This window comes from Neodiprion pinetum, chromosome 2 (genome assembly GCF_021155775.2).
Source record: "Neodiprion pinetum isolate iyNeoPine1 chromosome 2, iyNeoPine1.2, whole genome shotgun sequence".
Taxonomy (NCBI): Eukaryota; Metazoa; Arthropoda; class Insecta; order Hymenoptera; family Diprionidae; genus Neodiprion; species Neodiprion pinetum.
The window spans coordinates 24,653,109-24,678,438 of record NC_060233.1 but is presented as its reverse complement, the minus strand read 5'-3'; the positions used below and the strand labels follow the sequence as shown (position 1 = coordinate 24,678,438).

The 25,330-nt window shown below is 34.5% G+C and overlaps 2 protein-coding genes across 7 annotated transcripts in view; one reads left to right on the top strand and one right to left on the bottom strand.

Annotated features, from left to right (window-relative positions):
* The first annotated feature begins 3,325 nt into the window (after positions 1-3,325).
* On the top strand, positions 3,326-22,622 carry Sclp (leucine rich repeat containing protein 20 sclp). 2 transcript variants are annotated; one of them, XM_046609648.2, is made up of 4 exons: positions 3,326-4,095; positions 15,760-15,903; positions 19,491-19,658; positions 20,789-22,622. In XM_046609648.2, exons 1-4 carry the CDS (start codon positions 3,939-3,941, stop codon positions 20,950-20,952), a joined length of 633 nt encoding a protein of 210 aa, XP_046465604.1. In that variant the 5' UTR covers positions 3,326-3,938; the 3' UTR covers positions 20,953-22,622. The 2 variants fall into 2 exon arrangements, with proteins under 2 accessions (XP_046465604.1, XP_046465606.1); XM_046609650.2 differs by lacking the exon at positions 3,326-4,095 and adding an exon at positions 11,238-11,320.
* Positions 22,254-25,330, bottom strand: part of Cip4 (formin-binding protein 1-like Cip4) — a 45,574-nt gene continuing 42,497 nt past the window's right edge. For all 5 annotated transcript variants that reach the window (XM_046609590.2, XM_046609593.2, XM_046609591.2 and 2 more), the window contains one exon: positions 22,254-24,946. In XM_046609590.2, coding sequence (XP_046465546.1) covers positions 24,789-24,946 — 158 coding nt within the window. In that variant the 3' untranslated portion in view covers positions 22,254-24,788. The remainder of the gene's footprint in view (positions 24,947-25,330) is intronic.

The following is a 25,330-nucleotide window of genomic DNA, read 5'->3' as shown; positions in this document are numbered from 1 at the left end:
CTCAGAGATAAACTAAGCACCTCATACATCTCTGCATACAATTATAATTCAAGAAACTCGAAACAAACGACTTGTGATGTTGAAAATTTTCCACTGGGTCAGTGAACCGTATGAGTGAGTCTGCACGAAAGGATTTTTCTTTTAAAAATACCCCAGACATATGCTTTTCTCTTATGACCTTAGTCGACACCGACATTGCTTTGTTTGAAGTAAAAAAGCACATATGCAGCCTGCACACACATTGCAACTCACTGCCAATTTTGCAAAATCCTTCAAATATTTTCTCGGTATAACGCGTTATACGCTAACCGTTTCAATCTACGCAGTAACCGTTGAGTTTCAGCATAGAAACAGCATAGATTATTTTTATTATCTAAATACATTATATACCAAGTTAATACAGACGCCAGCAGGCCGTCGACTGAATGTGCCGATTTCCAGAAAAAAAGTATTACTGTAATCCGTAAATTATAGTTGAAATGTGAAAAACAGTTCTCTATTTCATTTCAGTAGAACGCAATTTGAAGCAGTGCATTTTCTCTAACTCTCTCTCTCTCTCTCTCTCTCTCTCTCTCTCTCTCTCTCTTTTCCTCTTTCCCCATTACACTCTTCAAAATCATTAAATATCAATTAATAATGAAGCGAATTCTCGTTTGAGACGCGAATCTTGAACCCGTTGTGTTTTGAATTATAATTTTACTTGTGCGAAATGGGAACAACGATCGGTATAATCAACACGTGCAATGTGCGCGGTATTTTCGTTCTAATGGTTTTCTTTCAAATCTAAACGTTTTTCTATTTCGACCATTTGATGGTTGGTGGCGCTACTAGCGTTAAAAAATAAAAGAAATCGTTCGCCAGAGACGTTTATAAGCTGCGCTACATAACGCGCAATTCACGCATTAATGGGTCACCAACATTTATTGTTAGACATCACTTATATTCTAGCCTCAAACGAAATTCCCAATCGTTAAAATAAGCCGAGTCATGCATAGTTGCGAATGCAGCCAAATCCGAGAGGCTTGACGAATCACAGCAATTCAATTTTGGTCACAAGAGCATAAATAATAGATTCGTAATCACATACTTTCGAACTTTATCGTTATTAAGGTGTTTCGTTTGAACGGAACATTTTTTTCCTTCCGCTTGAAAAACTTGTTGCATATAGCCGTAAAAAGGCTTCTCTGGGAAAGAAATCTCTTAAATACGAGTCCAAAAGGTGGCGCTTGTAATTCGAAGTTTCCCCATCCAATTAACAATGGGGCAAGATGTCAGTCAAAAAAATTATTATGACTGAACCGCATAATTTATAGATATAGACTTGATTCTAGAAGCATTTTTTACAGAATTAAATTCCACCTAAAATTGTCTTTTGAATTTTCGTTGCGAAGTCAAGAGTTTGACCAGTGAAGATATCGAGGGGTACCTTTTCATCTGATATCGATTCCGTGCGAAAAAATTCCGGATAAATAAATGTGGAATTGGGATTGTTACTTGGTATTGCGTCATCTAGTGGAAAAAAATGAACCAGGCTGACAGCTGACCGTTGACCGTCCCTTTTGGCGTGTGCATGGTACAATAAATTTACCGTTTCGTTACTTTATGTGGCACGAGTAATTTTAAACCCCAAGAATTAAAATTTGACTTCATTAAAATTAATAATCACTTAGGTGATGTGATGATAAAATGGTGCCGATAACCAGGCTCTAACGTCACGAGGACATTTTCCAATACAAATCACAAAAACCGTAATGCATGCTCTACAGAATATTGGAAATAAAAATACTTACGTGCAATCACGTCTACCGGGACGTCCTAATGAAAGAATGTCGAGTCAAATAACATATATATAGAACACGTCCGTGTCGAATAATACCTTTGCGCAATAAGTCCGTGTCGAATAAGATCGTGTGCAATGTGGTCTGAGGCGAGTCGGCTTCTCTGAAGTGGTTTAACGATGAATTTTTGTACAAAATCGACTTTCAATTCTTATAATTTGCGAACCGTTGAAAGTACAGAGTTTGGTTGCGTATTGGTGAAATACATAAATGTTTACGCGCACATTAACTATCGTACAATATATGTTGTAAAATTATCACGCAATGAGATCTTCGAATTTCGTACAAGCTTTCTGGGATGGTTGTTGAATAATTGCATAATTACAGAACCTCTGCTATATTACTTCATGTAGTGATTAGAATGAACTTGCGTAAGGTGATCTGAAAAGCGGGCGAACAGAGCAGCGATTTTTGAGTGTATTATAATGACACATTACGCATTTCCTGTATCTTAATAATTATCAGTCAAACTTTCGAGAGTACCGTACATCGAAATTATCGTAATAATCTGAAATTGTCATGCCTGATACGTAACGTATGAAGCACGATGCACACCGATAGTGAGTCGGATAGGGAGAAAACTGGAGCCACAGCTGGCTGTCTTTTATAGGCTCGAAGTGTTAGAAAGCCACGGATTTTTATTATAGGTATACGTTGCACAGAACCTGCAACTATGACAGGCTTGAAATTCACCGTCAAAATGATCCACTAGGTGCAAATTTTAGATATCTAGAATAAAAAATATTTTAAGTTGTTGAAAACAATCACAATATAGTTAGAAATTGGTTAAAAAGTTATAACTAAAGCTCTAAATAAAAACTGTTACAATTACATATATTTCAATTTAATTGTTCATATCTTTTCCTTGTGGCATATCGTCTCAACTCCTTTACAAATATTTGTCACCGTACTCTACTCAAATTACGTTTGAAAAATTGATATCACAAGAACTGAATGAGATAAAGAGCCGCCAAAATTACCTGATATTCACGGTCTTCTATGTAATGCAGTTAAGAATTGGCATAGAAATTAGAACGGTTTAAGGTTGAACACAGATAGAATTGGTATGGAATATCCCATACATATGATGAAGGATATCAGAGCAGATAACGCGGCTAACCTAATTGAAACCGGAAAGATTTAAATTACAAAATTACGCAAGAGGTGCGATGAATTAGCACTGGAAACCGGAAGTGACTGAAAATTATTACGTACTTTAAAATTAAGAAGCGCGTTTTTTTGTTCGGTTTACGATAATGCGTAGTATCCGGAGCGTGTCGAGTGTTGAACTATTTTGTGTGAATTGATCGCGAGGATGAATATATCACGAGATCGCGTTAGAGATATTGAGAATAAAAGACGCGTAAATGCGGAATGGATTTGGAAAATTTTGACAGCGCGTTGCCCCGCGAGTTTATATTCACGTGGCTCCGTTCCACGGAATCGGTGCGTGTAGTTGTTTTCAAACAAAGAGCGAGACCGGACAAAGTCAGCTGATCGGAGATGCATCTCTGGTGGGAGAGAGAGGAAGGCTTAAATAGCACCGCTCGCCGCTGAAACGCACCAGTACTAACTTCAATTTCCAACAAAACGACACTCGACTTATTTCTGATCAACCTTCGGTCTGGCTAGCTGAAAGGAAAACACAATTTCCGTTCAGGAGCCCAGAAGTTGATTAGCAAATTCAGATCGTAAAAGAAGTGGCGGTAAAACTGTCCGGTCAGTATTCGAAAAAATAATAAAAAAAGAAGAACGTTTTCAAACGCGGCGCGGGAAACTCGTTCAACCTAAATTATACAATCGATCGGTAATTCCGTTGGAAAATCCGTCAGAGATATTCTGCAATTCGTCTATGCAAGAGATTACGTAAAGCGTAGTTCGTACGTGATAAGTGCGTCGAGTGTGTTCGTCGAATACAACGCACATCTGTGCAGATACTTACACACATACAGATATACGTATATATATTGTATACATTTTTTCTGTATTGTTTTGAGCGTCAACTTTTTCGGACAAAGAGTTTGAGCCGCGTGTGTGTTCGATAGAATTGGGAAATTTTCCGCTAATTGACAAAACAAAGAACAAATAAGAAAAACGAACATGAAGCCCCCGTCGTATAACACCGAGGAAGTACAGCGGATCTCCCAGGAACAAGGAGAACGCAATGTGGCAATGGCTGTTTGCGTACAACTAGCTGGAAGAGCGATCATCAGGGTTGTGTCGAGATGCGAAGCCGCTCAAGACAATTGCAATTTGGGTGAGTACCTTGCGCGTAACAATGATCTCCGATATTTTACAACAAAGAAACAAACAGACTTTCAAATTTCGCGCGTAACGGTTCGCGCGCATTTCGCGAATCCGATGAATGTTCACGGATTTACACAATAGTTTCCATGAATTTTATGTAACAATGTTTGCTGTTAGAAGAGTGAAGATGAAATAAAATAGCGTTGGAAAATTTCAATCCGATATTGTTAGGATTGTGCATTCGAACGCAAGTTTTAGGTTAGCTAGCAGACGATCGTCCAAAGAATGTACTTAATAGAAATTCTGCCCCAACGCTCTGAAGCTGACTGCAAGTCAGTCAGTTTCAAACACTGTAATCGAAATTCGAACGTTTAATTCTTCGGCGAACTGCCATATCGTTTATTGCGTTGTTTTACCTGAAATCGAAACAAGCGATAATTCTAGCTGTCGCGCAATTTGAACAGACGTCAGTAATTTTGCAATATTACGGAACTGTGCTTCTGGACTGAAAAGCAAATTTTGCAATTTTATCGACGCGAACGATTCGCAGAAAAATATTCCGTAGTAAATTGTTATGTTTATGTGGTGTACTACTTTTATCTAAAATTTCATCGTGATAAATTTTTACGTCGCTTATGCGTTATCGGATTCCTGATTATAGAGATAAGGCACCGTCAAAACACAACCGGCCTGAACTCTTTCTTTGTTTGTTGTTGACAGGACGACAAAGCCTGTATGTAGACAATACCACTTCAAGTGTGTAATTGCAAACGTATACAACACACTTAGCCGACTACCTTCACCTTGCTATAATTAGTCATCCTTCCTTGGGTCATAAGAACGCAATTTATCCAGTCGATTCGTTTCCGGCAGAAACATACACATTATACATACCTATATTATATACACCTAAAATATGTGTCACAATTGCACAGACAAGCTCTTGAAGCTATATCTCGAATTTTTAAATCCCTACAGGGCAAGAAAATTTATTTTACCGTTAGCATCAGGTCGGTAGAGACAAGCATGATAATTTCCTGCTTATAAACGACGATCACGCGGATACATAATGTGTACCCACATCTATGGCTACAGTAAATTGCGTTTTCTTTCTGATGGCAACTACTATATATACATGTTTGTAAGAGATCCTATGTTATGTTATCTATTTGCTTTTCGACTGAAATACCAAACGGAATAGAATGATCGTAGCATATTACATGGATTATAGCATAAACTTTTTAATGTGTATACATACATGTGTATAGATATATTAGCTGTATAATATATGGGTACAGAGTAAATTACTATATACTCAATGTCCTGAATTCATAATTAAACATAATATAAGCACGTGGGATTGGAACGTTGAATACATCGAAGTAGTGATATGCGATTGTAATATAAATTTCTGATACATGGTTTCTACTGGTAATTTTAAGAACTGCGTACATACATAAATACGGTGTTCCATTTGGAGGTAACATTTTTTTTCGCTCACACCTGAAAAACTTATACTCAGAAAAAAAAGACCTGGCACAAGGATATCTTCTAAATCCAATTCTGAGAAGGTTGCTCTCAGATTTTAAAGTTTTCTTATTTAAATAACATAGGAAAACTGTCATTCATTTCATTTGTAGAAAACTTGATTCTCTGCTAAAATGTAATTTAAGTCTGTTTCAAGGTCAATATCACGGACACGAAAGATGTTTAAATATGAATACTATGCATGAAAGTGATTTCAGAGATTTATGATTTTTGAATCGTTCGAGATACGAATTTTGCTCAAAGGATACTTTTGCAAAGAACTAAATTTCTTACGAAATGCTTCTAGGACAAGTCGGTATCATGAAATGTGGCCAAGTGGTAGTAAACGATTTGTAAATTCCTGATGTTGTTAAATGGGAAAACGGTTTGCTAAGTAAAACAAGTTTATATAACGCGAGCATGTTTTGCGCATTTTTCCATGCGTGTTTTCCGTACACAAAGTACCCGTTTCTATAACACTTGCGTGAGTCTGCGAATGCGCATGCGCAGAGTACCGAAAAGACCGCTTTTAAGTCCTAGGAGTTGAAAGGGGTCTTTTCTGTACTGCGCGCATGCGCTGTCGCGAACAAATCTCACATTACGCGTCGCTATCCTCAATTTCGTGTATCGTGTAAAAACGCTTAACATACTCTTGTCATGTAAAAAAAATCGCGTTCAACAAGGAGGCAACGATCTTTTCGCCTCGCATTTGCAATATTCGTCTACGACTCATGTTGGAAACTTATCCTCGGCCCAAAAACACTGACAATGAGTATGCCTCCTTGTTACACAATATATTATTTTCAGGTAGGGTGAGAAAATGATCACTTCCAAAGGAAAGAACCCTGATATATAATCATATACTATAATCCTGTGACGAGAGTAGGTACATAAACGCTATTGTACTCATTATACATAGCCCATAGGTATATGGAGAGCAACGCCACGCGGTATAGGCAGTGCCAGCTGGATCAGCAACACTTTGTACTTCCTGGATTGAACAAGGCCCGGGCCTTGCCTTAACCATACTTGGAAAGATTTGAGACCTTGTGCACAGCCTTTTCTACCATTTTTAATTAGCCTTATTGTTCATGGTGACTCACATAATGTGTCTCTTCAGATAATACAAGACGATCCAGCGGGTATTTAACTATACGTCCATATATTCAATTACATGCATATACGTATATTTATATGTATATTTAGTTATATACTCAATCTTTGCGTATATATGTGTACGCTTGCGAATGCGATGGTAAATTCGACGCAAAAACAACGTAGAAATGCAACAACGATCCTCCTATGTTACATATTAGAAATGAAAACGGGATTTCTAATCGTCTGCTACAGTAGCGGCGAAAGTGAGCCGGAGGAAACGAGTTCCTGGATTTTTATAACTATAGTATACATATGGGGCATTCAGTGCCAATTTTACCGACTTTTAATCTCGTGATTTTTTATTTGGGGAAAACTTGCAGGCGCCACTCCAATTTAAAAAAAAAACGTTTCTTTCTTTTTGGGCAATTGTTTTATCGTCGGTAGTATTCGAACTCCTTATCACAGTTACACCTTTGTTCAAGTTTTCAAATAGACTTGTTATTTGTTATGAGTATTTTGAGATTAATTTCGTGGCGGAATCATTCTGCTTCTTAAATTTTCTTTCCAGCCTTTTGTGCATTTCTAATATACAAAAATCATTGTTTCGCTATTTTTCAAATGTTCAAAAAATTTGAGAATTTTTGTATCACTTATCCTAAATTTCATTCCAAAATGTTGATAAAATCCGAAGTTTTTTTAAACCTAACAAACATGTTGCAATCATGAGGAAGAAATGAACCAATTTTTTGATACTTTCATTGTATTTTGATGAAAATGTATATTTTTTATTGAATCGAAGATATTTGAAATTCGCCCAAAGTTTTCGTAAAAATATTAAAACACTGTTTTGTGCGCATCGAAAATTATTAAAATACTGAGAAAAAAAAATCTGTAGAACGAAAGAAGTTCATCACGGAATCAATGTTAGATATAATGATCGGAGTAGAACCGGACGATTTTTTTTTCACCAGAATTTAAAAGAATGTAGTGGAACTATAATAAATTTTTACAAATATTAGTAATTTTAAAACAATTACATAAAAAATGTTTATTAGCTGGTTTTAGAGGTGATACTATAACCTGAAAAAGATTCGATTAATTTAAAAATCTGGATTTCGAAACCTCTTCATCTTTCGTATTACATGTATACCTGTACGCTTCTTTCGTCGGTTGTATAGTTGCGCGTTTGATACGTAAATACTTGAATTCAGTTCTTTGTTTGCAGAATATCCCGCGAAGAGTCTCGCTACGCGTTCAAAAGCCTACGACGCGAATTAGCAGCGGACCGGCTGCTCGCGCCCACGTTGAAAATCGTATCAGCTTGTACGCAATACTTTCCACGTATTTATCCAGTTATACGTGTTTGCTATAGTCATTTATAAACGAGTGTTCACGTTCCATTTATGTTTGTAATCATTAATTGTTCTTACTATTATCATGAATTATTTTTCGAAATTCTGTCGAGTAACATGTCATACTTTTGGTGTGAAAATCGAACCACTCTATGGATGCGTTCCGATATTAGCTCCCAATGCTGTCCACAATCTTTTATCTCTATTGTGCTGCCGAGTTCATGAGTAGCAATGCCTCTATCCTAGGGAGTTTTTAGCACTGCCAGCTAATTTCAGAACGCACCTCAAGTGAAGAGTGAGATTTTACTCACAAAAATTTAAAAAGCTATCTAATTTTCAAAATAGTTTTCATGAATTTTCCGTATTAAAATTTTATTTCTACGTAACGGAGTGGCTCGGTTTTCACTCCGCAAAATTTAGAGATATGCATATCCGATTAATCTATGTATAAAGATCATTTCTTACAATTAGAGATGCACTTTACCTGTTAACAGAACGATGTTTTGTCTTTGCAAGTACATCACTCAGCTAATAAGATACGAAATTTCCGACCGCATTTCTGATACAAACAACGCTCCGAACAATTGTGACATCTTATTTATCATTTTCGTTCTATTTCGTGGAATAATCAGTGAGAAATTTCTGAACATCACTGAGAATTCGTTATTCCTCTAAAATAATTATGGGATTCGTAAAACATTCTCATTGATCTCTGAAACCAGTCAAATATTTTTCTTTTATAGGTAAATCTTCCGAACGTCCGAGTTCTTTGTTTTCGTAATTCGACACAAAGAAATACAGACGAGCAGCGAGTATCAAACGTTTCGCAATCTCATCCTGTCTTTGTTTACAATCTCTTTACGCTTTACATGCTTAATATTATCCGAAGAAATTACTATGTGTTAAATTTGCACGTTTTTCGAATTTGTTCAAGTTATATGCATCAAATTCTCTTGATCTGTGTATATTACTTCGTGGATTTTCATATTCAATGTACACAGAATAAAATCGATATAATAAATAATTATGCAATGTGAGTTGAAGAGGTTCAAGTCAGCTACATAAGCTTAAAATTTAGCGAGTGAAAGACCGGCCTCAATACATATAAGCAAAATACCTTCGGCCTTTCGGAGTGACTTATTCAAGCACACACACACGCACCTCACACGCATCAATATAGTGCTAGTAAAGATCAACAATCCAAAAATAGAGAACAGGCCTTGGCACTGCATTGGGAATATATACCATGCATTCCGTTTAAAAAACATTATCCTTTCAATTGTTCATTCAATGTTTTTATTTACTTAGGTTAGATTAGGCATAGGTTCAATTTGTCGTCACGTAACTACGTAAGAAAAAATAACAAAAAACACGTATATGAGGGTTTTTTACTAAAGGATTTTCCGTACATTCGGTTTTCGCTTTTACACCAGCGGCTACTGAACACAAGTCTGTGTACGCGTGTTTGCATGCATTATAGTCACCGCAGATGTGAGCTACGGGTAATGCAGGGCGTTGCCGTAAAAGGAAGGATACCCTTAAATGGTAGCTTGTTTTGAGGCCCTAAGGCCAGCTACGCACGCACGAACGCGGAAAAAGAATGTACATCTTGGTAAAAACCAATGTGCAGGCTCCCAGGTTTCAATTCGCCTTTGCAGACTTATAAACTACTCGCTAACAGCGTTCCAAGTCGTTTTACAAAACTCCCCGTTTAGGTATTGTAAAAAAAACATTGTCCTGGAACTAATATGCGTGTATTGAATTTCAGAAATTTTAGATCAGCTGTGTAATTTACAAGCCTGCAATTTAATATCGGCTTTAATATGATTATAATGATTGTAAAATGATGTAAAGGCTGTAAGAAAAGTTTAGTTGTTTGAACCCAATTTCGATAGAAGTCAAAAATCTGTAAGTTAAGTTAGAATAATTAACCTACAAATTTATTTTAGCACGAGGGAAGAATTAAAAATGCCACCACATTTGCAATACTAGCTATTTCGCATTTGAAAGTAAAAGTGTTTTTTCATCGCATGTTTTACTCTCTGACGACTTAATTCCACAAAATAAAAGACTAACAGATCGCACGATGGTTTCTGTGCGACAATATTTTATTATATTTACCTGAAACGGGTAGCTGATAGTCGACTTTGACCCGACATTGCTTTAAACTTATCCTTTTTTTTAGATGAAATCAAAAAAAGGGTAGATTGCGATGTTTTTATCAACGCCTATTAGTCTTTCTAACTCGTAGTTGTTATACATATTCATGCAGTATTACCATCTTCTGAGGAAAAACGGGCACGAAACAGCGTTGCCAATTGAAATCCAAAAATATATTTTGAACTAAGGATCAACGAACTTCGACATGTTTAAATCCCTCGTTCCTATCTCATCGCAGGATCACTGTAAAATGATGTATTACATAAACGTATTACATACATGTATCGCGCTTCTGCGGTTTGGTAATTAATTCGAACCGTACGTTGGCCTTGTTGCAAAACTATTTATACATGCGAACGCGTGTTTATAATACACGGGCTATGTACTTATGTATATATGCGTGTACACACTTTCACGCCGATCAACTTCCGCGTTTCAATTGCCGAATATTATCTACCAATATTCTAACAACAATTAGAATCACATGTCGTGGAAAATAAAGGTGTTATTTAATATTGAAATTCACGTAAAAGTAAATAAATTAGTAAGCACCCTGGCTTTAAAATTTTCGAGGAAAATTAGAAGAATTTTAGGAAACAGCTAATTGAAAATAATTTTTCGAGAATGCAGTTGCAAAATCTGGTCATATTTTTAAAAGAATACTTTTCATGAAAGTCGATTTATACAAATATTCCCAAAATTTTCATAAAAATATTAAGGTTTCTGTGTAAATCTGCCGAAATGAATTTCATTTTATTTTTTTGCACAGAAATTGATGTATTTCTAAAAATAAAGTCCTAGAAATAATCCGAATCTGGCAATTGGGATTTTTGATTAAAAAACTGACCAACTGTCTGAAATTCACATTCTGAGTAAATTTATTTAGTGATTTCTGAAACTTTCTAAAAATATTTTTCGCCAAGTACGTAATGCGAATTCCTGGCGCCGCCTAGAGTTAGCCTAGTGGAAACACGGTACTGTATTTCTATCTCGTTCCACTCGCTAGATAACAGAGGCAGAGTATAGTAGTCAAGATGGCGCACGCGGTAACACGAGTAGTGCTACGCTGTGAGAGAGCACAAGAAGACGAGGATTTAGGTAAAAGATACATGCATTTGGAAAAATGTACCGCTCCTTACACGACGCGTTGTCTGCCTAAGTGTCATTAATTATTGATCTAAATGCTTTTCTCATTTCGGTTACAGTTATTCAAACCAAATTAGGTGGGGCTCAATCTGAAATACACCGTATGAATTTAAATTTCTATGCAATAATTATATAAATATACAAACGAAATAGAACGCGACAACCAACAATCCGTAATAATATTCATAATACATGAACGATAAACTGTTAAACCGGAAGTTTCAGTCACGTGCTGTAGCTTCGACTTTTCGCTCTATGCAGGATTCGTAGGCCTAGCATAATAAACAATTGCATGTGTTTGAATCTATTCATAATGTAACCTATATTATATAGTGTAATAATTTCGTAGACCTATATCCGATTCCAATGTGTGTCAAGTATCAACGCTGCCTCTGCCGTGTGGCAACAGTGGATGAGGAACGTACGATCAAAATACATTCTTAAATGAAAAAGCGCGGGAAACATACATTTGATTTTTCAAATTTTCAAATTTTCGCTGTTGATTAGCGGTTTTATTGTTAGTTCCTTTGCTATTTTTTAGTATTTCTTTTGCTTCTGCGTACGCGACGAATCTACTGACCCATAATCGAGGTGCAGCCCATCTGTGTATACCGGTTAGATGCAGGCGGTAGTTATCGAGTGACCTAGTTTGACTCGTCTATACAGAACGCCGAACACAACAAAGTGGGACAACGTGAATATATATATATATACATATATGTATATATATATATATATATATATATATATATATATATAACATAACTCCAGATGAATCTCGAGTTGGAATTCCGTATTAGCATCCGTACGACTTCCTGATTTATGACTACAGAAATTTATACTAATAGAATAGTTACTTGAATAAAAGAAATTTCATTTTATGAAAAAAATTGTTATCACAAAACAATTTGGGTTATTGGGTGAAACCATATTTATTTCTCCATATTTGGTAAAGTCGATAATTTTTTCGAATCTAGGCACTTTGCTTTCGATCAGGAAATATTCGTACGTGTGAATGCGAAATTGAAAAAAACAAAATTAAAACGGAGCATGAAAAATAACTGGATTGAAATTTTGAATCCTAGAACTTCCCGTTATTTAGCTTAACGACCTTTGTGACCGAAATTGTCATTCTGGCAAACAAGTCAGAAATTGTTCGACTGCTTTTACTCGAAATTAAATCAGTTTCAAGCTACCTAGATGAAGTTGAATCGATTTCGCAAGACTCGAAATGTGAAGCTGCTGAGTCAATTCGATTGTTTTCGGGGTTAATGGAGTAACTTTTTTTTTTCTTCAAAAGAAAATATGATTCTTTCGTATGAATCTTGAAGAACTGCTAGTAGAATTGATTGTAGCCGATTGGATATAATTGTTGAATTAGTGACAAAATACACATGAGCTTATCTTTACGGTTAATTTGATATTGGTTTTTATTTTGTGCTTGACAATTCTTTTAAATGTGATAATGATCAGTCAATGTTACAGTAACAAATCACTCGTTGTGACGAGAGTAAAGTTGAAGTTATAGTGGAACTTCTATTAAGGGGATCCCCAACCTTCATTTCTATTATAGCTATATGAAGCAACGATGTCCCAGAGCTGAAACTTTTTTAATATGGGCTAATTTTTACATAGAATCCAATTATAAAAGAATAAAAATGAAAAAATTTTAGTAAGATCAATTTTTTTTTAGTAAACAATACGTCAGTAATGCAAAAATTAATTCAAAAATCGGAGAAAATTTCTATGTGCTGCAAATTTCATTTCGAAAAAATGATCATATGGATTTTGCGATATCCCATTTTTTTCGATGAAAAATAAATTAAGCAGACCGTACCACAATTGTTTCATTTTTTATTTTTTGATATTCGAATTCTACGTAAAAAATAGCCCTAATTAAAAAAGTTTCAGCTTTGGGAGATCTATAGCTAGAGATGAAGGTCGGGTATCCCCTTAACCAGGGAGGACGGAACGGGGAATTACCCGGTTAAATGAAATCGAACGCATAATCCGAGCAAGATATATTATATAATTGATGAATGTGAAGAACAGTTGTCAACGACTCTACAAGTATCTACAACAGTTCATATGAATGAAAAAATATTGTTTATAACCATTGTATCGTCATTATAAAAACTAAGAAGAAAAACAATTTTTTATTTTTTCACCGACTTGATTAAATCTTAAAATTCGGTTAGAATCCACTACCTTACACGTACGACAGACGCTTTGAGCATGCATGTAGTTAATCTTTTAAAGTTCAAATATATTCCCAGAGATAAAAAAGAAAAACAATTAAATATTTCGCAGCAAGCCCGGTGATTTGAGATTATACTGTATTTCTATTTCACATCACAGATCAAGAATCAAAATAAATGCATTCTCTGGAGAACCAATTGCAAGATACTCAAAAAATATTAAAATTCGCGTATTCCTTTTGCAAAATTGACGTTGAGTATAAAAAGAGCGTGATTTTTTGTTACACTCGATACATCATTATTCAAACCGCTATGCATAGTTATGAAGTAACGCATTTCAATGAATTATACGTATAATAAGGCCAGTAATTAGGCATGTGATCAAATGTATATCACTTCTTTTTTACTGTTGGACAACAGTGTGGAAATTTTCTTAATTATTATACAGGAGAATATTTTACAATTGTTATGTAAGCATAATGCGAAGGTTTTTTTGATTGTATGTGAGGTACGTGTAATTTCTCCTACAGTTTAATCTAGTCTTATAAAATTTTTTGGTCGAATCTGGAAAAAATTAAATCACAACTTCGAGCCCGTATAATGCGGATGAGCTGGGCTTGTTAATTGACTGGTAACCATTTCAGCTTTATATAAACAAAGTTTCTCAGGCGGAAATCGTACAGGAGAAAGCGTGAAATGCCTGCAGTGTGTTTGCAAACACGATATTCACTTTCAAAGAGATTCTTTCGCGCATGCAGGTGAACATATTCCCAAAGATATAATCGATTCATTCTAATACTCCGACAATTGTTCGTAATGAATTACACAACAATATACAGTGCAATAAGACGAAAAAAGTTACGCCATAAAAAAACTTTCATTAAAAATTGTACACCTTCTTGTTTCCAAACACCACGATAGTGTTATTGAAAAATTTATAAATTCCGTTACAATTACGTAGTTCGTCGACGGTTTGAAATTCCCGCCAGTTCGCACGATTTTAATTTAATTTCTGACGCGAATGTACCAGCTGTATCGATTTGAAATAGGAATAATAATTATTATTTATAATTGAGTTATTTATAAGTCGAACAGAATGTAAAATGTTTCCGAAAAAATGACAAGCAATAATACGAATGCATATTATTAAATGGCGATATGAGTTTAAGTTAAAAAAAAACGAATTTATGCAATGTGAGCAAATGTACGAAAACGATTCTGCCTCAGTGTAAAAATAATTCCATATTTGACGGATATTCTCAGGATGACCGCTCGGCTAATTTGAAAAAAATTGCTATGTATTCGTGTTAAATTCCGGTGTCGGCGACTGCATGGTCGGCTTTACTGAAAACTGCTACGACAGCACATAAGCATCGCAATTCACGTGACGTATGTACAATGTACATATACGTTATTAGCCAATCTCCTTTAATATGAACGTAATTTCCAGTATAAGGAGAGTCAAAATTATTTTAATATAGGTATAATAATTGCATGTGATTCGTAGGTATATACATGGATATGTAAAATGTATCACCACCGCCCAAATCATTATGTTTATATCAGTTAGGGTGATCCTTTAAAAAGGTCATTTTTGCATTTCGATTGTCTCATCCCCCCGACTTGGCTCCAAATAATTAAAAAATAATTCTCCAATTTTGTCAGATTTTTTTTATTTCATCTCTAACCCGTGTCACCAGAGGGTTAATTTCCCCATTCAATCTTGTTCAATGGAACAGTAAATCTACCAAATGGTTTTCGATGAAATTTGATACAGGGGAGTTTCTTGGGTCGCTGAGTACGAACCTGGATTCGAAATTTCGAAATTCAAAATGGCGGATCCAATATGGCAATACTAAGTGACTTTTGGGATTTTTATCCGCCACAGATTCGTAATCAGCTACCTAAGGAACTCCGTTATATAAAATTTCGTCGAAATCCGTTTGGCAGATTTAATATTCCGTTGAAACGGGTTAAATGGGGAAATGAAACTTCTGGCGGCACAGATTAGAGTTGAAATAAAAAAATCTGACGAAATTGAAGAATTATTTTTGAATTATTTGGCGCCAATTTCGGGGGTGATACAGTCAAAATTCAAAAATGACTTTCATAACATTTAAAATAGTATTGCAGTAATAATTTTTGCACCTATGCAGTATTTTAAAAATTCCGTATTCCATATACTTGTTGCAGATTTGTCCGAATGTCAACTGATGCAGGTGCCAGACGCGGTGTACCACCTTATGCGACATACAGAGCTAAAAAGATGCAACCTTTCCGGCAATGTGATTACAAAAATCCCGCCAAAGTTTGCCGTCAAATTTTCGCTGATCAACGGTAAGCCAATACAAATCGGTTACAAGTACTAACGGTAAAAAGAAGTAACAAGACTGTACACTTTCTGCATAAGCTTTGTGTACAATCCAGTTAAAAAATATGTCTAGAACAAAAGTACTGCCAAATAAATTTACTGATAACAAATGCTTAGCTCAACACCGAAGGGTGACAAAAAAATCACTTAAAATTATATCATTTCGTACGTACGCCAGATTTCAAGACTGCATGATTTGAAACTATTTCTCAAGATTTCATAAGACTCCAAAAAATTTAGACGGATTTCGCAGGATTTCAAAAGATTTTATAGGTTTTCATACGATTTCAAATATTTCACACGGTTTCCGAAGATTTCACGAGGTTTCGGATATTCCAAATGATTTCATAAGATCTCAGTATTGGTGGTGTAAAGCATAAGCACAAAGTAAGCTTTGCACGTATGAATCTGCAGTTATCGACAGCTATTTAGGCCCAATACTATTCTGCCTTTGTCGATGAGTCGTAGCTCATTTTGATAAGAATTGAATTAACCACAAATTGCTTGAAATAAAAATTATTATTTAGGTCTTCGATAGACCGAAAAACAATTGATGTAAAATCGACTTACAAGATGCATATAACAGACTAGAGTGTTAATTCAAGATATATTCATCGATTAATAATAATAATGAGCTATCTTTAAATGAAATTTCACGAAGTTAATAAACTTGGCGTTAACAAAAGGCGCTAGATTGGATAATGTGCCCATTTCATATTACTAATCACTGGACCATTTCAATCGAAATATCTTTTCATGGTTTTGCATTCAAAACTTCCCACTCTTTCTTTTTTGAAGAACAAGTGGCTGATTTTGTGATCAAACTCGACATAAAAACTTTACCTCAGGTAGCACACTCAGCCAGAGACTGACTATCATTCGACTACAAAAAGTCGACGTTTTGTCCAATTATAAAAATATCGACGCATTGCTTGCAAAAAATAAACAAAAGGTCGGCTATTTTTGATTGGCTATAGATCGTCAAAAAACTGGACTTGAAGTTGACATGCAGTATACTTCATGATTACGAATGTCCTCTGAAATGCCAAGCATAAGGCAATTTGACTAGACAACCCGTTGTCACCCTATTCCAGTTACCACTGGAAAGTCAGGTGAAGAGTTTTTCATATTTTTCAGATAAATAATTGTTTATGTGAGCGCATGCATGTGCCGAATGAACGTCAACGTCTGGTGGCAGTTAGACTGACTAATCGCTATCTCGTACTTGACACCAACTGACTATTAGTACACGTAATTAGTCCATTTGCAAATTTCTGCCTTTTTGTCTTGACTGCTCACGGTCAATTGAAAACCTAATAATAGTTGATGTCGAGTGTTGCCCCCAACGTGATATTTCATATGGTATTCGCGCATTCTTTCGTTAGTCAGTGTACAGTAGGGTGGTCCTTATTTTGGGTAAGTCGGAATTTCAAACCTCTCACCCCTTGCATATCTCCCATTTGCCAAAAAAAAAATGTGTGCAAAGTTTAAGCCCAATCGGACAACGTTTACCCGTGGCCCAAGAGGGTCAAAGTTTAATATTGGAGCCAAATGGTAAAAACGAGCTTGAAGGCCGTTATTTAAGTAGACCAGCGAAAAAATATCGTAGCAGGCTATAATCCACAAGATTTCTAACTAAATTCACAACTAATTGAATGTACTGATACCGAGTTCCGCCAAAAATTTCTATGTCGAGTTGTAGATGTAAATACGTAGATTCTACAACATACGTACATCTACAAATACGTACATCTACAACTCGACATAGAAATTTTTGGCGGAACTCGGTATCAGTACATTCAATTAGTTGTGAATTTAGTTAGAAATCTTGTGGATTATAGCCTGTTACGATTTTTTTTCGCTGGTCCACTTAAATAAAGGCCTTCAAGCTCGTTTTTACCATTTGGCTCCAATATTAAACTTTGACCCTCTTGGATAAACGTTGTCCGATTGGACTTAAACTTTGCACACGTTTTTTTTTGGCAAATGGGAGATATGCAAGGGGTGAGAGGTTTGAAATTCCGACTTAACCAAAATAAGGACCACCCTAGTGTACAGTCAATGATAGGATCATAATATGCTTATTCCCTGTTGACTTGAAACAGTTGACTGAGAATTTCTGTCGATATTAAGTCAACTATTAAGCCAACGGCTTGCTACTTGGGCACACTATTGCTAATTTGAAACCTCTGTTCATCGATTATTCCAATTTGATCGACGTTTTTTTGACGGGACTGTACACTCGATGCATTGATATGTACTTCAAAAATGTTATTTCGCATGTATTTTACTCACAAATTTCCAAATAATTTTCAACCATTTCTAAATAGTTTCCAAACACGCTAATAAATTTCTCTTCCAACGAATTACGAAGCTGTTTGCTAACCGCGTATTACAGTATATACTATCTATTCGAGATTTAAACTATTCCGGAATGATGCAATAGATCATGCAATATCATACGATACATCTGCAAAATCACTAGATTTGCTCTGAAATTATCAAGAAAGAAATAAAGTGATAATAAGTGAATTACGGGATTTTTAGAATAGTAACTCTTAATGACTTATAGTATTGCGGCATCTTATGACGGAAATTCGAAACATACAACGTGATATTTTCGTATATGACTTTTCTCGAATTATTATAGCCTTAAATTAAAATTGTCTCATTTTCCCTATAAATTCAGATCACGGCCGATTGCAGCTTAGATTGCAGTCGCTGAATAATTTATGCAGAACGATTTCACCAGCGGCGAAAGTAAAATTTTTAATTGAATTAAATGTAACAAAAATAGAACATCCTCAAAAAAAAAATTGGAATTAATCTGGAATGAGAATTTACGAAAAAAATAGTCTCGCCATTAACTGCAACTTTAAATCTGACGTCGACGCGAGACGCTTGACGATCACCATCTGAATTCAATATTAAAGGTGCGATATGATGAAACAACTTTTTTTTTTTTAATGCAACGACCAATTTTTGTCCACCGTCAAATCAAATGAATAAAATTGAACAGACTTCTAGAAAGCAGATTTCAAATATGCTAGAAACGTTACGAATTTACCGAATATGCAATTTTTTTTACCGTCTAAAAAACTTTGATAAAAAACGGTCCGAGTCGTATTATTATTATTATTGTTGTTATTATTTCTCAAAATTTTTTCAAACGTTCCTATTCTTTAATCGGACAAAATTAATAAGTCAAATATGATAGAGAAGAATAAAAATAGTACATTTCGTAACGAGTATGGATGAGGCTTTTTGACGAGACGTGAGACCCGAGTCAAACTTTATCCATACGAGTTTCGATATGTATTTTTTATCACGAGAGCCAAGAAATCACGACAAAGTCGCGATTTTGAGGATAGAGTGCTGAAAAAACAATTTTTTGATCTCGAATACGGTGATATAATATCGCAAACTATTGAACGAACATTCGTGTCAAATATATGTCTCAATCAGATTAATTTTAAGTAATACGTCAAAGATCGGTTAATTGTTGCAGACAAATCATGAGTTATGAATTATGTTTTATTTTCTTCAATTCAAGAATTGAACCTGAGCCACAACCAAATGAGTAAACTACCCGAGGAGCTTTCGGAATTGCAAGCCTTGAAAAGGCTTGATATTTCCCATAATACCTTCATTGCGTTACCACCCGTCACTTGCAGAATACCTCAACTGGAACAACTTCTTGCCAACAATAATTCAATCATAGGTTAGTATCAAAATTTAGTTTAACTCTGTTCATCAAAATAATACTATTTTTTACTGTTTTTGTGGTATGTTTCAGTTATGTTTGTTCTAGGGCTGTACGATTAACCGGTTAATCGAAAAATAGAAAAAAACCGAATAATCGAAAGGTTTGATTAATCAATGACCGAAAAAAAGATCAATCGATTAATTGCACAGTCTCAGTTTGTTCGCAAACTTTATCATTTTACTTCTGTACATTTACGTATATTTCTTTTATTCCGCAACGAACAATAAAACCGTGATATTACACTTCAATTACAAAATTAAAATTGCAACGGTTAAATTGGTATAACCGATCTCGTTTCAAATACAAATTAGTACAGCAATTTTTAACAACACTGATTTGTCATTTCAATTAGAAAAAATATATATACCTATTAGTAAGACAATGATAATAATTGATACTTGAATCACATAAATTGATATTGCGTTGCGTCGTTCATGGGAGTAAAAAATCAAAACCGATTGTGAGGAAAAATAGTCGAGTCAGAAAAAATAATCGATTATTTTTGGTTATTCTTAGAAGAAACGGTTAATTGAAGTCTACGATTAATCGATTAATCGCACAGCCCTAATTCTTTTGTACTTCAACAGGGTGTATCATACTGATCCTGGAAAACCGAGAAGTCGGACAATTTGAGAATTGTGGTCATGAAACCGGGAATATTGCTGAACTTTTTTTCTTTTTTTTTTACACCTTTGCATGTGCTTGCGGTTTTTGTATATTAGTATGTAATGTGAATTGTACTCTTTCAGTAGCTTCTTTACGTTGTATTATTTATTCTGAGATATTATAAAAATATAATTTTCAACTTTTCGAAAGACCAAATTCAAGGATTCAGAGTTGTAATTATCATATTAATAATAATAATTTACACACACACACATATTGATTCATTTTTACCGATTAATCGATTAATTGGAAAAACAATTGCTCGATTAATCACAAAGCCCTGAAAAAAATGCTATTTTCCGGAGAACGAATGATTTTCAAGCGTTTTTCATTGTGCGATTGAAAATTCGTGATAAGTAATGTATTCCAATTAGTGTTCAGGTATTATTATTTTTTTTTAATTAATGTTTTTTGTGCAGATGTTGATGTGGAAAGATTGAGGCATGCACCAGCCCTGGAATTTATTGATTTACAAAACAACCCGTTGACGTCGCGAGTTCACGACCTACTCCAAACTTTGATAGAAGTTAAAATCGAGCTGACACCACGAGAGCGGGAAGACTGGGAAGATCTGACAGTCTGAAAATGAAACTGGAGTGTGGCGCGTTTACCTGATAAGAGAAGAAATTTTTTGTCTGTTTTTTTACGTAGAAGTGGGAAAATAGAGTAAAAAGATGTTAATCCCGTTGCACTTATATGTTAATTCGACCGATTAAACGTGTCGATTTGAGTATTAGCAATTCGGGACAACGTGCGATTTATCAGAATATATATAGCCAAGTATAATTGTGTTTTATATGTGTGGTGCAGAGAAGAGACTGACAGAACAATAATATTTACCGGTGCGGGATACGTACGCCAAAGTGATTTAATTTCTTCGTCTTATAAACACTAATTAAATATAATATAATATATAACACTTGTAACTCATCCTAGAAACACCCTTGCAGAACAGTTGCGATATAATTTTCAAATATTATTCCGTATTACGCGAGTAAATATGTACAAATACGTACATAGCATGATGTAATTGAAAGTTTTTCTCAAAAACACACGTTTATGATTACCGTTCATAAAATTAATTGATGTCAAAACAACTACTGTGATTATATATAAGTATATCCTTTATCGTATTATACTATATAAGAGATTGTAAACATATTTTGTGGAAAATTGTTACCTTTCGTCTTTTTCTTTTAAACGTTCAATTTATAGTCTCACGAAATTATTAAAGATAATTATGCTGCAATAACTATGCAAAAGCAGAGCGAAAGAAAAAACGAGAGAAACCACAAGACTTAAGGGCTCATTTTAAGGCAACAGTTACGAACAAGACTAGAATATTTGAACATAATGTCATTATTGCTCACAGTAGGTATGTGTATATACGTATGTATATATACATATTGTAATATACATGTATATATATACACATATAATATTTTTTTTATATTCATATACACATATAAAGATATGTTGATTGATTTACAAACTATTTCGACTTCTGCCAAATATAAAAAAATAGGTAGATTGATTGAAGACAAATAATTATCTATGTCATTTTTATGTACCATGCAACAAGCTTGAAATTTTCAACGATTTATTTGATAACACACGATGTGTTCTTACAAGGGTGTGATGTATTATACATATTATGTATGCAATATAAATATATATGTATAATGTACATACATGTATATATATATTTATATATATATATATATAAATGATGTATTAGAACCCTAACGTTATTTCTTGCTAACCCCAGTTTTAACTTATTTAACACGTATACATGATAATGTGTTATTTTTTTTTTATGATAAAAACAATTCAATTTTGTGTTGTATATTGATCCGTCTGACTGCCAATTTTTCAGTAAATAAATTAGGTGGTGGTTTGCCGTGTATGAGCGGCTACTAGATCAATTACTTAAAACGTTTCAGGGTGGGTGATATTCGTACCTACGTCAACAACATCGCTCAAAGTTAGGGTAAAAACAATGTTCTCGCCTTAATCTAAAGAGCCGCCCCAACTGCGCATGTTATGAAAAGCATTTTTGTGATTTAGACAGATTATCTACAGCCTCTTGTGCCGAAATACCGAAGCACATTACTATTTGTATTTAATTTTAAAACGTCTGTCCTTTGTAAAGATTGTATCCTATGTTTGAAAAAAAGAATTACCTTGTATTACTCTGTATTTCGATCTAGTCAATTGTCCAATCGGACGTTGCAATACATTTTATGAAACTAACTGATTTGTTTTTTCCTTTCTCTGTTTGCTGCGTTGGCGCGCGCGCGCGAGTGTTCGTGTTTCTTCATCATTCCGTGAAAATGCTTTAGTTGAATTCAGCCTTCATTTTGAGGAATTTGGATCGTGAGTGGAATGCGAATTAAAAAACGTTTTTTTTTTTTGTTAATAAAAGTTTACATTATTTTAATCATGACTTGTTGCATTCGGCTCTGGCAATTACCCAGAATATTTGCATGTATAATAATATAATTGTATTTTATATGTAGATATATCGCTGAATGATCCATATTCAATTATTCGCCAATAACGCGAGTCGCGTAGTTACTGGTTAACGCGACAAATAACTATATATGTATTTATAATTAGTAAAAAAAAAAACTCATCAGAATGAAAACCGACGTCTCGTTACATCAATATGATCGTATTTTGTGACCTCTAATTTATTCGTGTAAAAACTACCTAGTCATTGATAATATTGTATTATTTATATACACAGAGAGTGCGAGAAGAGGAATATAAATATTCGGTTCGAAAAAAAAAAAAAAAAAAACTCACTGTTAGAACGAATTATGTGGGCTGCTACTGTAAAAACGAGTTAAACGTTTTTTTTAGTATGTCCTTTAATTTAATTAATTAATTAATTATTATTATTATTATTATTATCATCATCATCATCATCATCATCATTACTATTACTATTACTATTACTATTAAACAAGAGTATAATTGAATTGCAGAGTTGATTATCTACAATACATGTCAATAGATATAAAATCACAAAATATACATACAATGGACACGTATATTAGATTAAACATTAGATAGATACCCTACACGTATATTAATCTTGAATAATACAGCTAGCGGATTTCATTTTTAACGAAAGTAGCTTCTTTCTTGTTTTTTATTCTGCTATAAATCGATAGAAACTTTGATATTTCAATTGAAATAACAATATTGGCAATACTGTTGGGATTTGTTAATATAAAATCTCAACTTTGCTCGAAGTTTGAATATCATTCAAACCTCTGTGCTTTGCGACCAATAATAATAGTAATAAATATTATAATATTAATTACAAGTCTCAAAAAAACCTGGACACATAATCATGGATTCAATAGAAGCATTGCACAGATAATGTTTCTCTCGAAACAGGTTTTGCGTGTTGGTTATATTTCATATTATATATTTATAACGAAGTTTTATTTTAAACGTACAATTTAATATAATGTATATACACTCGATACTTGTGACGCTGCACGAAAGAAACTTTCTCTACTTCAACGTTATTCACGCCGTACCCTCGTTATATACAAGAATTTAATAGCAAACCTAACTGCTGCATCGTTTTCAAGACACCAAGTGCGGTTTTCCTAGTTTGCCGACATTTATATAGCATAGAGTAATAAAACCAGGGAAATCGTACCGAATGCATTAAAATTGAATTCGCCATAATCTAACTTTAATATTTCCAATGGCAAATTGCACATGTCTAGTGTAAAGTTTGAAAATCCAGAGTAACACCGACACGATGTCGCATCTAACGTACTTTAGTAGTTCAGTCTTCTCGTATTCCTCATCTGACCGGATCATTTACACCAAACTTTTCGACACCTAGGCAATCCTTGCCATAAATATATTCCGTATCCTTATTATTAAACACTATTTACTTATAGAGAATACTATGTGTACAGTTTGAGCATAAAAATTTATACCCTAACGTTGCCAGCTCTATGCGCAAACTGCAGGATTTGTTCACTTTTTTTCACTATATACTCTTGCCCGATGCAACTGTGATTGTTGTACGATCTTGTAAAAAACTATCCACCACCAAGGCAAACAATTTAACCTGATTACGCGTCAAAGAGATTTATGGTTTTACGCCGATCGATTGAAAAATTGATTTTTGCTACAGTACAATTCAAAGTTTGTTATTAAGTAACACAAATGTTTATTTCATCGTCAGCCAAGCTGCTATAAATAGAATAGTCAACTGTAGCAACTCCATTTTTTTTTCTTTCTTTCGCTCTGTTGTCTTCTCGCGGTCTCCTTTTGTTTTCAGCATTGCTCAAAACTCGGGATCTCAGCTGGACGTAACTTTTCCCTCCCACCTCCAAGAGCCACCAATCTCTGTAATTGGGTACTTGCTACTTCGCTGGAACTTAGCTATGTATTATAGAGATTGCACTCTATGTACGATGTGGGAACGAAGCCTTCAATGGGCTGTGAAATACGTCGCACACGCGTCCAGCCGTCTCCTTGATCGAGTTCAATCATATAGAGTTCTTCTCCGTCATACATGGGTATGGATCCTTCGCTTGTTGCTGCAAATATTGATAATATATGAAAATTTTTTCACCTAGCTTGACCTTAGAATTAATGGACTGCACCGTTTGAGTTGAGAGTTAAGAAATGAGGAAATAACCGTTGGAAAAATCTGTTATTTATGTTATTTATTCGAATGACGGTGAACTTGAGTGAAACAAGATACTTATTATGTAATAGTCATGAATCTGAAAAAATTTCGATAACACAAGCCAAGATATCGACAATTTGAGAAAAAGTTTCCGAATTGAAGAGTTCAAAATGAGTGTTTTTTATTTAGTTCTAATGTTTTTGAGCTTGTTGTGTTTGCCACAGAGCTCTACAGAGATGAACTAAGGAAAAATTTTCTGGCCGTTTTTTCCAGGGCTGATAAACATAGATTT